The 13,334-nt window shown below is 46.0% G+C and overlaps 1 protein-coding gene across 2 annotated transcripts in view; it reads left to right on the forward strand.

Annotated features, from left to right (window-relative positions):
- The first annotated feature begins 9,205 nt into the window (after positions 1-9,205).
- The window catches only part of ESRRB (estrogen related receptor beta), a 240,361-nt gene continuing 236,232 nt past the window's right edge, over positions 9,206-13,334 (forward strand). For both annotated transcript variants that reach the window (XM_086936617.1, XM_086936618.1), the window contains exon 1: positions 9,206-9,411. In XM_086936617.1, coding sequence (XP_086792743.1) covers positions 9,362-9,411 — 50 coding nt within the window. In that variant the 5' untranslated portion in view covers positions 9,206-9,361. The remainder of the gene's footprint in view (positions 9,412-13,334) is intronic.

A 13,334-nucleotide genomic window follows, 5' to 3' on the forward strand; every position in this document is an offset into this window, starting at 1 on the left:
AAATCTCGAGTAATATTCGGTGAGACCGAGAAACGATCTCAAAGTGTCCTTATTGTTAGGAACAGGTACATTGGAAATAGCCTGAGTAAGAGAAAGTTTTGGTTTGATACCTGAGGTGGAGATAGAATGACCTAAATAGTCTAATTCTTCCACAAAAAACGTACACTTTTTTTCGCCCAGGGTGATTCCTACTTTTTTGAAGCGTGACAGAACAATTCGTAAATCCTTAATATGTTCATCAACATTTTTAGAATGAATCAAAACATCGTCTTGGTATGCTTGCACACCTTTAACACCACACAAGACGCTGTCCATAAATTTTTGAAACACACTTGCGGCACTTGCCAATCCAAAAGGTAGTCTTAAATATTTAAAAGCCCCAAAAGGAGTAATGAAAGTGGTGAGTTCAGAAGAGCATTTAGTCAGGGGAATTTGATGATAAGCACTCCTTAAATCCAAGAGAGTGAACAATTTTGAATCTGCAATGCCGGTGAGAAGTTCTTGAATTCTGGGCAAAGGATAACAGTCGATAAGAATATTTTGATTAAGTGATCTAAGATCTGCACAGAGACGAATACTGGAATCCTTTTTCTTCACGACAACAATAGGACTAACCCAAAGTGAAGAATCCACAGCTTCAATTATTTTCTCATCAACCATTTTCAAAAGTACCTTTTTTAAATCGTCTCTTACGCTAAGAGGAACATTCCTCAACTTGTGAATTACAGGAATTGCGTTGGGTTTGAGACGAATGCGATGTTCGTAGTTTTTTATCATACCAACAGAATTATTAAAGACTTCAGGGAAATCAGCAATAATTTTGTTGACAATGCCTACATCAATAAAATTGATGAAGGAAAAGGTACTTTGTTCATTAATTTGAACAGGAAATTCTGAACCAGGAACAAGTTTGAGGCCCATTCTAGCAAGGTCTTGCCACCCTACAATACATTTGCCATCAGTGGCTACATATACTTTTGTGTAAATGCACCTCCCCAAACAAGTTACACTGGTGATGAAGAAACCCCACATGTCAATGTGTTTGCCAGTATATCCTTTAGGTATGATGTCTAAAGGTTCAAGAGTAATTCTTGAAGACCAGTGGGTGTTGAACAAATGATCAGATATGATGGTCACCGGGGCACCAGAATCCGCCATCATGTCAATTTCTATTTGATCAACAATTACTAGGCAAGTGGGGTCTTTCACACGTTCTGAATCAATGCAATCAACCATACAAATAGAAACAGAATGAACAGAGAGAATTTCCTTTACAGCTAAATTTCCCTCATTAGCATCAATATTGACTGAACTAATAGTAACATTTTTTAAATCAGAATCAATAGATTGAACATCTGCATCTTCGCCTGTAAAATAAGAAATGTTATTAATTTGAGAAGTCTTTCTGTTGCGACACACAGATTGGAAATGACCATTTTTCAGACAAAAAGTGCACTTTTTCCCTTGAGCTGGGCAAGTAGGGTTGTTACTCAAGTGTGTTTTAGAACCACAACGAAAACAAAAAGTACTTGTTCTCCTTTGAAACGGTCTTTGAGAAGGCTTGCCCTTAGAATAAACTGCGTTAACACTCAAGTCAGTTGGGATAAAGGAAGAGGTACTTTCAGAGATGCACTTAGAAGATACAATTGATCTCTCGATTCCTTTGGCCATTTCAAGTACTTCAGATAAGGATGGATCTCTGCAGCTTAGTATACGCTCTTGAATTTTTTTGTGACAGCAGTTATATACAAATTGATCTCTAAGAGCTGTGTCCAAATAAGAGCCAAAACTGCACTCAGAAGCAAGGTTCCTCAAAGCGGAAATAAACTCTTCAACAGTTTCATCTTGTTCTTGACGCCTTTTCATAAAGTTAAAACGTTCAAGGATCACACTAGGCTGATCAAGAAATGTTCTATTTAATTTTAAAATTGCAGCAGAATATTCATTAATTTCATCTCCACTTCCTGAAGCTGGAAGAGGATTTGGCAAATTATTAAAAATTTGTCTTCCTTCTTTTCCTAAATTGCTATAGAGAATAGCCATTTTTCTCTTTGGTGCATATTCATCAGCTCCAATAGCAATTAAGTAACTTTCAAAGTTCTGAAACCAATGCCTCCAAGGTTCCTTAGGTTTACCAGGAACTGGTAGAAAATAATTTAAAGCGACAATTTGCTGGTTAGTAGCCATGTTGAATGAATAACACGGATGTAAAATATTTTAAAACAGCAAAAGTCTGAAATTGTTAAAAATCTTCAGAAGGAAATTACTTTTTTAAATAAAAAGAACTTTTAAAATGTCTGAAATGCAAGGAAAAGTGAAATAACCTTGAAAATCCGCTCACCGTTGATGCCTGAGAGACATGCGAATATTCATTTGCTTTGCGATCCTTCCGATCGTGAAATCGTATCCATGGTAACCCTGAATAACAAAAACAAAATGGCCCCTCTGCGTAGCGTAGGTACGTGATTGCGCGTATGCGCGTGATGACGTGTACTTGGAACGAGAAGGTGATCTCGCTAACGTCTCACGTCATAGAGGAGGCGCATCAAGGAAGAGAAATCGGTGAAAATGAAGAAAATGTCCGATACCTTGATGCAGGAGGCCAAATTAAAGCGGGTTTTCTTGACGGCGAAGGATGTACGGCATGCTCTGGCGGAGTAAGATGAGGAAGTTGAACGGTGCAAGGTTGGTGATGCTCTGTTTTCGAAGAAAAAGGAGTCCCTCGTCGCCAAATGTGAAGATACACTTCAAATGAACACAGGAACAGTCTGGAGGCTTAGTTGAATGAAGTAAGGTAAGTTTATTACCAAAGTAACAGAGCACCACAGGAGCACGTCCACACACGGCAAACCTTCAACTGTCTAAGTGGCAGACCCACAGTTGAAGGTTGCATGTGAGAGATGCCACGAGGAGCGCATCTCTTGAAAGAAAGCACTCTTCAAGAGATGCGCGTGGAACACAAGAGTATGCACGAGCAATAACAATGTAAGCAAGCAATAACAACGTAAGCATGGAATCTTACCAGCATCTAAGAACTCTACACGTGTCCGTCATTATAGGAGTCCTATTTTAATTTTCATAGACGTGTTTTGACGCTTGTTTCTATGGTTGGTGGAAGTAAGGGCTGCTGATAAAAGGCGTGCAGGTGTCAGGTAAGAAAACAAATCTTAGTAAATAAAAATTACCCTGACTAAAAAGTATGAAGTGTTTCTCTCCTTTCCTACTGTAGACTGACCCCTCTCCATGCCTCATTTCCCTGGATATAGCCTACTAACGCTAATAATAATATGCACACATTGTTTAGCCTATCACTATCATTATGTACAGTTTCCCGTTTCGAAGATGTTTTTTTACCGTAGAATAATCCTGCGTTCAAAAATGCTGCGTGCTAAAGCCACATGCGAAGTAAAATTCGCGTGGTAATGCCATGCGTGGTACTGGTTAGCGTGGTATAATCATATCACTCTCCCAGCTACGTCGGCCACCTCTCTTGTGGCCGATCCTCCATTGCTCTTCCTAGATCACACCCGCTTTAGAAACCCCGTTTCACATTTCAATCGCTAATCTTAAAGAACATTCTCCCCTGCCCCCTCCCTCAGAACCTCTCAGCAACCACGTGACCTCGGCGCAGGCAGGCCCCTTGCCAAAATCTCTCACCCAACGAAACTTACAGTGCAAAAGGCATTATTATCCTGACAGAGAAATCCACCCTGCTAAACATTACAAGAAGATAAGTCTGGTGGGGACTTTGTCGGTTATAGGAGAAACAGTCTATAAAAGTGACACCTGACGAGAACTAACAAATGCCGTATAGTAATATGAACAAATGCAATTGGAAATAGCCTTTTAAATGGGGCATCCAGTGGAAATACAAAATAACATTCTATGTCTCTTTCTCAATTATTTTGTCATAAGCAATCACCAACAATATAGACTTTTGAATGTCCTTTTGACGATGAGTGAGTGGACTTTGGGACCCATGTTGACATAATTTACTAAATACTAAATGGCCCTTTTAAAGGTATGTTTTGAAGGAAAGAGGGGGTCTGGAGTCGGGGACCGATCCCTCGAATTTTCTTGAATGATCCTGTTAGAAGCAAACAAAATTGGACAGAAATAGGTATCAGTTTCAGATTTACCTGCAGTTCGACTGAGTGCCGTATGATTATGTTCGTCTTGTGAACAGAGGCGCACCTGCTCCCGCGAGACTTGAAATGTGTTTACTATTCCCTGCCCCGCACCCGCTCGTGTCTCGTCCCGGTAGCGCCCCCTCGGCCACCTCGTGGCTCTGTTACCAGCCTCCCTTGACCGCCTCTGTGCTGCTGGGTGCGCCATCTAGGTTCTCTTTACGACTCATTCATTTTATCAGAAAACTAAAGTGCCCACCACTGGCTGTGTTGACTCCTGCCTGTCTCCTGCAAAGCTGCCACGATTTTATTTTGCTGATGTGTGACATTGTTGGCTTTTGAGTGTACTGAAGTGTGACATTTCAATGCCATGTGTGCAAAAGACTTTGACTGACATAATCACCAGTAGACGAAATTGCAATCGTGTAATAAACAGTTCTCGCAAATTAGCCCCTTTTGTGTATTTTAAACAGCTGTAAGGCACGTGTTTGAGGTGCACATAAAGGTCACTAACTGGTTTGCATCGCATAATAGGGTTGTCCTGGGTATATTTATGACACTATGACAAAAGTAATGTCTTTGCTTTCTCGTGCAAACAGTGTAACCTCGCAACAAGGAACACTCGGTATACTGCACAGCTTTCAAGCGGCCCCCCTTTTGCACGAGCCTTGTAAATAAATCACCAGTCAAAGTATTTGCTGACAACTTCACAGCATGGGTGCACCTTACAAATGAGGAACGTGTCTTTCTGTGTATTTTAAACACGTGTTCAATGCAGGGTTTTGTGTTCTACTTCAATCACTGATACTGCTCATGAAATTACCCATCGAAGGGAGACTGGCAGCCTGGGAGGTCTCTGTGCTTAGTGCTGCTTGTTAGTCTGTCTGCTGTACACGCCCACTTACACCCAAAGACCCCACAACAGTACATTAACCTGTTGCTTACCAGTAGGGCTACTGGAATTATGCAATTATGCGACTGTGGAGTTTTCCGCAAAAATGATGGACTGACTCATTTGCCAAATTGCCACAGAAAGCATTATCCGCTGCATCAGCTGCTGATTTGAACACAAATAATTGTTTCCAGCTCAAACGGATCAAAGTTACAAAAAATATTGTAACTCGTGACCCCACCCAGTGGCCCTTTGCAAAGGTCTACTGGCCATCTTTTAGTAGCCTATTGCTATATTTGGATGTAAAATTGGTGCTGATGGGGTGAAATGTTTTCCATGTGTAAGAAATGCCAAAATATTGAAGTAATACCACAAATGTGCTGCATTACGCTGCATAATTTGCTTTTTCTTGACACCTAATCTAGTAAACCATGCTGCATAACACAGTCCTTCCTTGCCACATTCCAGTGGCTCTGTTCTGCAGTGCTGCATCATTGATCCGGAGGCACTCTCTGAAACCTCAAAACCACACAGGGTCAGTGTTTTCTTCTTATTAGCTGAATGTTGCTGACTGGGATTCAAATGGACACAACCCAACAACGTGTTTTCTGAGTGCAGTGGTGAACTGCAGCCAGAGATGCTTAAGCATTGTCAGCCTGTGCAGGAGCATTGCCACTGTCCTGGTCCTGTAGCAGGACGGAGAGTCTGTGAGGCCAGGCTGCACATGTTTCCATGAATGACTTGAAGCTATTGGAGGTGGGTCTGATCAAAGGACTAAGAATGATAGGCATTCAGCCTGGCTGTTGATCGGCATGGTGTACCTAAGGGCGGGTCTCACCTTCTCCAGGCATTTGAAAACCTTCAAGCGCATGTTGCTTTTTTGCCTGAAATTAGTTGATTTGCTTGACATATTTCCATTGGTGCAAAGAGGGAAAATAGTGAAACGCGCGTTACCCTAACCCGACATGCGTGATACTTAGAAGGGCTACTCCTGTAAAGCAAGATAGTTACTGCACATTTTGGTGGCTGCTTCTTACCAACCTCCTAAGAATTGTCAGCCAAAGACTGAAATATGGCATTTGTAAATTATACGCAGGTGTCTGCTGCTTCCGGCGCTCAAGCCAGACCTGATTCGTGTAACCGGCATAGGGGGCAAAAGTGTCTTACTTATGAAACGTCCGAACCCTTACCGAGTAATCAATTTGTTTCAGTCACCGAAAAATATCGACTGAACATCTAGAGATGGTTTCACGTGAAACAAGTTATTGAGAAGAAAGTGGAGCGGTTCAAAAGGATAAAAGGGCAAAAAGAAGAACACAAAGGGAAAATAAGAGGGGGAAATTAAAGCAAAGAAGTGTAAAACAAGACAGCAGTGAAACAGACAATTCGTTCAGAAAAACGAAATAGAAAATTAAAGCCGCGGCGAGAGAAGTGAATAGTCGGAGAAAATGGAAAAGGCAAAGCTGGTTAGATACAATGTTTTGTTGGGCCAACGAAAACACAAATGCAAAGTGGTCGGGAGCACGGAACACAACAATATGGAAAAACATCGTGCTTTAATAGAACAAGGACGAATACGAAAAAATAGATGACGGCGGAGGAAGAAAAAAGTGAGCATTGTGTGAAAATAAATACATCGAATACTCCTAATAGTATAAAACAGCGAATTCACCGGGAAATGGCTCTATTGATCAGGAACACATTGCAAAAACTGTGCGCTCGATGAATGATCTGAGGGGCAAACATTGGCGCGTTTCTCTCTGATCGTAGAACTGAAGCAAATTGGATCGGGACAAAATACCTGGCAGAACCGCAAAGAGGGTTCCGAATTACGATGTGTTCAGGCGCTATCACGAACTCGGTTCGGAAAGAGGCGGCTTCGGTTCCGAGAGTCGGAGCTGATAGCGCGAGGGTCGCCGGGGGCTAGTTTATTGGCCATCCCACCAATACGTCGAATATTGCGAAATAAAAGTTCGGGTGTCCAGGTGAAGGTGAATGAACCAGAAATAAACCCTAAATATCGTTTCGCACCGAACGGATCTTGATCCAGGGCTGGATTCCCGCGTCATTGGGCTGCGGTGAACTTCAGAAGTTGCAGACCGTTCTGCCAACTCCGAGGTCAGCGCTCTGGAAATACGTGGATAAAGGAGAACATATGTTACTCGAGACTCCATATTCGTAGATAACAGTGATTTACCAGGCGCATGGCTTTTATTGGTGTGCGGGGGGCAGGACGGGAAGGGTAACGAAGAAAGGGAGGCAGGGGAGGAGTAAAGTGGCATTGCACCGGGATCAGCGCATGTTCACCACCACGTGGGTGCAACATGGTAAGGTGGGGTGTTAAAATGCGAATTCTGACGTTTTAAACCCACCACGACAATCCCCCCGAATTGTTCCAAAGTGTAAGTCGTTGTCTGTCCCCCCGAATTGTTCCAAAGTGTAAGTCGTTGTCTGTCCAGGAGTGTTCGGTGCCCGTGGCACCCTTCTGTAACCCTCTGCTCCTCTAGCCACTGGTGCTGGTGGGTTTCACCGCGCTTTACCCACCTCGCGGGTTTCAAGCACTTTGGTGGGCAGTGTGAGCGCCAGGCACTGGGGGTAGGAGGAGTTGGTACCTATGGGTAGGAGAGAAGCTGTCACGAGCAGGCAGGGAGTAAAGCGGGTGTGGGTGGACAGTGTGAGATGCAGTCAATGATTGGCAGCATGAGACGCTGGCACTGGTGAGCAGCGGGAGAAGCTTGCACCAGTGGACAGTGTAAGAAGTGTGGCCTTCACATTCTGAAGCCTCTCGGGCGCTCATGGACAGGCCCCATGGAGGGGGTGAGCGCTTCTTCTGGCCCCGGGGATGGACGGGTCTAGTTGCTGTGGTGGGAGGGTTCTCTTCTTCTGGCCCTGGGGATGGACGGCGCATGGTTGATGTTGAAGGAGGGAGCGCTTCTTCTGGCCCCGGGGATGGACGGGCCTGCTCGCTGGGGGAAAGGGCGCTCTGCTTTTGGCCCTGGGGATGGACGCGTTTTGGTGATGTGGAGGAGGAAAGTACTTCTTCTGGCTCTGGGGATGGACGGGCCCTGGGGATGGACTCGCCTGGTTGCTGTGGAGGGAGCTTTTCTTTTGGCCCTGGGGATGGACGCGTGTGGTTGCTGTGGAGGAGGAAAGCACTTCTTCTGGCTCTGAGGATGGACGGGTCCTGGGGATGGACCTGTCTGGTTGCTCTGGAGGGAGGGAACTCTGCCTCTGAATCGAGGAATCTGTGATAGACTTTCTTTGAACAGAATGAGCTTTGACCGTGCCCAGAGTCCCGGGGCGGGGGTGTCTCTGGGTTGGGTCATACAGAAGTGGGAGGGGGCTCTTGCCCTAGGGTCAGGCGGAAATAACTCTGCCTGATGCAAATTGGCGCGAGGGAGGTCTGGATCAGTTCCTAAGGTGACAGGAAGCTCTGGTGCAGCCCCCAGGGCTGGAGGGAGTTCTGTTTTTGCCCCTGCGGTGGGAGACAGCTCTGATGCTGCTCCCGTGGGTAAAGGTGCTGCATCTCGTGGAATGTGGCTTCTCTGGCTATTGTTTTGGGTACTGAAGGAGCACTGGCCCTGGGGAGATCCTGTGGAGTCCGCCGGCCCTGCGCACATGTGTAGATGTGTAACATTTGGTTCTATTGGTGGTGTGAGCTGTCGTCCGTCCTGCCCCTATGGAGCAAGGGATCCGTGTTTCTGGAAACGAGGCCCCTCTGGGCATAGTCGTGTGGAGTGCGGGAGCATTGCCCTGAGGATGAGGTAGAATGAGTTTCCCTGTGAAGGGATCGCTGTCTTGCTCCTGTGGATAGCAGGAGCTCTTACTATGTCCTGTGGATGGAAAGACCTCTACTCTTGCCCCTATGGATAGAGCGAGCTGCCGCTGCGGTCCCTGGGATGGAGTGAGCTGTGCCCGAGGCACTGCCTCCTCTCCAGCTGCAGACACCGCTCTCCCCATAGACTTCTCCAGTGCGCGGCTCTCGCCGTCTGTCTGAGCCTTTCAGACACGTCCCCTCCCTCCTCCGCCCCCAGCTCAGCTCTGCCACTTACCGCCCAGTCTCAGACAGGAGCCAATGGCGGTCCCGGCGCCTCCGCCAATCAGTGAGCTCCTTAAAGACACTGCCCGCACCGGGTACCGAGCCCCGCACCTGTGCGCTGCCCTCCATCAGTCCCTCATTTCGTATCTAGGCGCTGCTCACCTCAGTGTTCGATCCCTTCTGCCTGAGCCTCTCCTTCTACCCGGAGCTCCCTGTCACCATCCCACTCCTCCCAGCGGGCGCCTCGACGCCCTCGGAGCACCCGTGCCCGCTCGTCCGCCTGGGGATGCCCTATCTGGACTGATGGAGATCTCGGAGCTGTGCCTCTCGGACCCTCTGGGCTACCACAACCAGTGAGTACCTGCCATTGTGCTGAGCGCCGCGGGGTGAAGGGTGGACGCAGACCCAGGCTGGGATAGGACATAGCAATAACAGGGACATGGAGCTAAGGCAGCTGTACTTGTTTCTGCACTTTTATATAGCGCCAACTCGCCTAGAAGGTATTGGAGCGCTGAGCATGAGCAACAGTTACATTAGGACTAGGGCATGTTTATTTTTTAGGCACAGGAACATTAAGTGATTCACCCAGAATCACAGGATGTGAATCCGACGCCGATACTTGAATTTGGTTTCCTAGCGCCAAAGTCGGGAGCTCTGGCCTCTACCCCACATCATCATTGCCTCACAGAGCAAGTGGAAGATTTGTTAAGCGGTCCACTGGACCGAACAATATCCAGGCACTTTCGGGCTGAACTGATGCGGGGTTGGTCTAGGACAAGGCAGAGTTTAACAATGGGGAATTTAGACCATGTCCCAGTGATTCCTGGTCACAGAAGTGAGGCAGAGGTAGACACAGTGATTGGCCCAGGATAACACAGCTGGCTGAAATGGGTAGGACATTTGGGATTCGAATCACGCTCTCTTGGGTCCAGTGGGAGTACCTTAACCGAGAGTCCAAGTCCATTTGTATTTGTTCTTATGTATGAGTCAATATAAACTTTGATATGGCACAGATGCGTGACATCATGCTTTACAAGGAACGCGATGATGCCGCTCCACGCACATATCGCGATAAATGAATGATCTGCATCGCGGTTTGTTCATTTTTCTTTTTGTGAGAGTCCCAATGCGCTCACACACCTCGTGGCAGCTTCGAAGCACTCCGACTGAAGCGACTTCAGGAATCCTGAAAACGTGACCGGATGGTTGCGCACACATATCTAGCAAGGGCTTGTTAACCCTTGGTGCTACCCGAAACGTTAAACCCAGTGCTGTAAATGGAAAAATAGAAGTGCAGGCACTTACTACTCTATAGTTCCTGGGTGCTACTGAGACGAGCCGGTACTCTCCCATTATTAGTAAGGCATTTGTGCTGAGAAGTGCAGGCACTCTCCCATTTTTAGTAAGGCATTTGTGCTGAGAAGTGCAGGCACTCTCCCATTATTAGTATGGCATTTGTGCTGAGAAGTGCAGGCACTCTCCCATTTTTAGTAAGGCATTTGTGCTGAGAAGTGCAGGCACTCTCCCATTATTAGTATGGTATTTGTGCTGAGAAGTGCAAGCACTCTCTCATTATTAGTACGGTCTTTGGGCTGAAAAGTGCCAGTACTCTCCCAATATTAGTATGCTATTTGTGCTGAGAAGTACAGGCACTCTCCCAATATTAGTATGCTATTTGTGCCGAGAAGTGCAGGCACTTTCCCATTATTGGTATGGCATTTGTGCTGAGAAGTGCAAGCACTCTCTCATTATTAGTATGGCCTTTGTGCTGAGAAGTGCAGGCACTCTCCCATTTTTAGTAAGGCATTTGTGCTGAGAAGTGCAGGCACTCTCCCATTATTAGTATGGCATTTGTGCTGATAAGTGCAGACACTCTCCCATTTTTAGTAAGGCATTTGTGCTGAGAAGTGCAGGCACTCTCCCATTATTAGTATGGTATTTGTGCTGAGAAGTGCAAGCACTCTCTCATTATTAGTACGGTCTTTGGGCTGAAAAGTGCCAGTACTCTCCCAATATTAGTATGCTATTTGTGCTGAGAAGTACAGGCACTCTCCCAATATTAGTATGCTATTTGTGCCGAGAAGTGCAGGCACTTTCCCATTATTGGTATGGTATTTGTGCTGAGAAGTGCAAGCACTCTCTCATTATTAGTATGGCCTTTGTGCTGAGAAGTGCAGGCACTCTCCCAATATTAGTATTCTATTTGTGCCGAGAAGTGCAGGCACTCTCCCATTATTAGAATTGCATTTGTGCTGAGAAGTGCCGGTATTCTTACATCATTAGTGTGCTATTTGTGCTGAGAAGTGCCGGTATTCTCACATCATTAATGTGCTATTTGTGCTGAGAAGTGCAGACATTCTCCCATTATTAGTATTGCATTTGAGCTGAGAAGTGCAGACACTCTCCCATTATTAGTATAGTATTGGAGCTGAGAAGTGCAGACACTCTCCCGTTATTAGTATGGCATTTGTGCTGAGAAGTGCCGGTACTCTCCCATTATTAGTATGGCATTTGTGCTGAGAAGTGCAGGCACTCTCCCATTATCAGTATTGCATTTGAGCTGAGAAGTGCAGACACTCTCCCATTATTAGTATAGTATTGGAGCTGAGAAGTGCAGACACTCTCCCGTTATTAGTATGGCATTTGTGCTGAGAAGTGCAGACGCTCTCCCATTATTAGTACGGCTTTGGAGCTGAGAAGTGCAGACACTCTCCAATTATTAGTATGGCTTTGGAGCTGAGAAGTGCAGACACTCTCCCATTATTAGTATGGCGTTTGAGCTGAGAAGTGCAGACACTCTCCCATTATTAGTATGGCATTGGAGCTGAGAAGTGCACACACTCTCCCATTATTAGTATGGCATTTGTGCTGAGAAGTGCTGGTACTCGCCCATTATTAGTATGGCGTTTGAGCTGAGAAGTGCAGACACTCTTCCATTATTAGTATGGCATTTGTGCTGAGAAGTGCCGGTACTCTCCCATTATTAGTATGGCGTTTGAACTGAGAAGTGCAGACACTCTTCCATTATTAGTATGGCATTGGAGCTGATAAGTGCAGACACTCTCCCATTATTAGTATAGTATTGGAGATGAGAAGTGCAGACACTCTCCCATTATTAGTATGGCGTTTGAGCTCAGAAGTGCAGACACTCTTCCATTATTAGTATGGCATTTGTGCTGAGAAGTGATGGTACTCTCCCATTATTAGTATGGCGTTTGAGCTGAGAAGTGCAGACACTCTCCCGTTATTAGTATGGCGTTTGAGCTGAGAAGTGCAGACACTCTCCCATTATTAGTATGGAATTGGAGCTGAGAAGTGCAGACACTCTCCCATTATTAGTATGGCATTTGTGCTGAGAAGTGCAGTCACTCTCCCATTATTAGTATGGCATTGGAGCTGAGAAGTTCAGACACTCTCCAATTATTAGTATGGCATTTGTGCTGAGAAGTGCAGACGCTCTCCCATTATTAGTATGGCATTTGAGCTGAGAAGTGCAGACACTCTCCCGTTATTAGTATGGCATTTGTGATGAGAAGTGCTAGCACTCTCCCAATATTAGTATGGCATTTGTGCTGAGAAGTGCCGGTATTTTCCCATTATTTGTCTGGCATTTGTGCTGAGAAGTGTAGGCACTCTCCCTTTTAAATTAAAGAATGTGCAGGTTCTCAGCGCCGTGAGTACCTGCTCATTTAAAGCCCCGGCTAAACTGAAGCTTCTTTGGAGACCCCGAAGCTCACGCACTTTAATTTAAATCTTCCTAGAGCTCCGACGCTAATTCGGAAATGACCCAAATGAAAGTCTCCTCAGGGTATGTTTCTTTCTGAGCCACATGCCTTAGGATGGTCATCTGACGAGTCTTTTCTGTCCCTCCGAAGCGCGCCTGGTCGTTCTGTTTTAAGTCTGGTAGTACCCGAGGCCGAGTCCTTCCCTTGTGAGAACTAAGTGTGCCTGGGGTTATGTCTAGCGCTTTCTTGACTCCTTACGGCAACTTCAGATTAACCACGACCCCGCGCCCGTTGTGCTCCTGGAGAAGGGATACTGGTGTGCTTGTTGTACGTCCCCAGAGAGCAGTGTGCGGGCAGCATGCGTACACCTGTCCAGTGGACCCAGAACCTCCCTGTTTCCGCTAAACTCCGGCTAATCACGTCTTTAATACGTTTTAACTTTATGCTGAAGGTTCGGTGTTCAGTTTTTGGAGTGCCCGGGTAGGACCTGGAGAGCCATAGGTGTGCGCTGTGCTGGTGTCTGTGCCCGTGTCCTAGTGTAAAGGGTCCCT

The sequence above is a fragment of the Lissotriton vulgaris genome, chromosome 9, assembly GCF_964263255.1.
Source record: "Lissotriton vulgaris chromosome 9, aLisVul1.2, whole genome shotgun sequence".
Lineage (NCBI taxonomy): Eukaryota > Metazoa > Chordata > Amphibia > Caudata > Salamandridae > Lissotriton > Lissotriton vulgaris.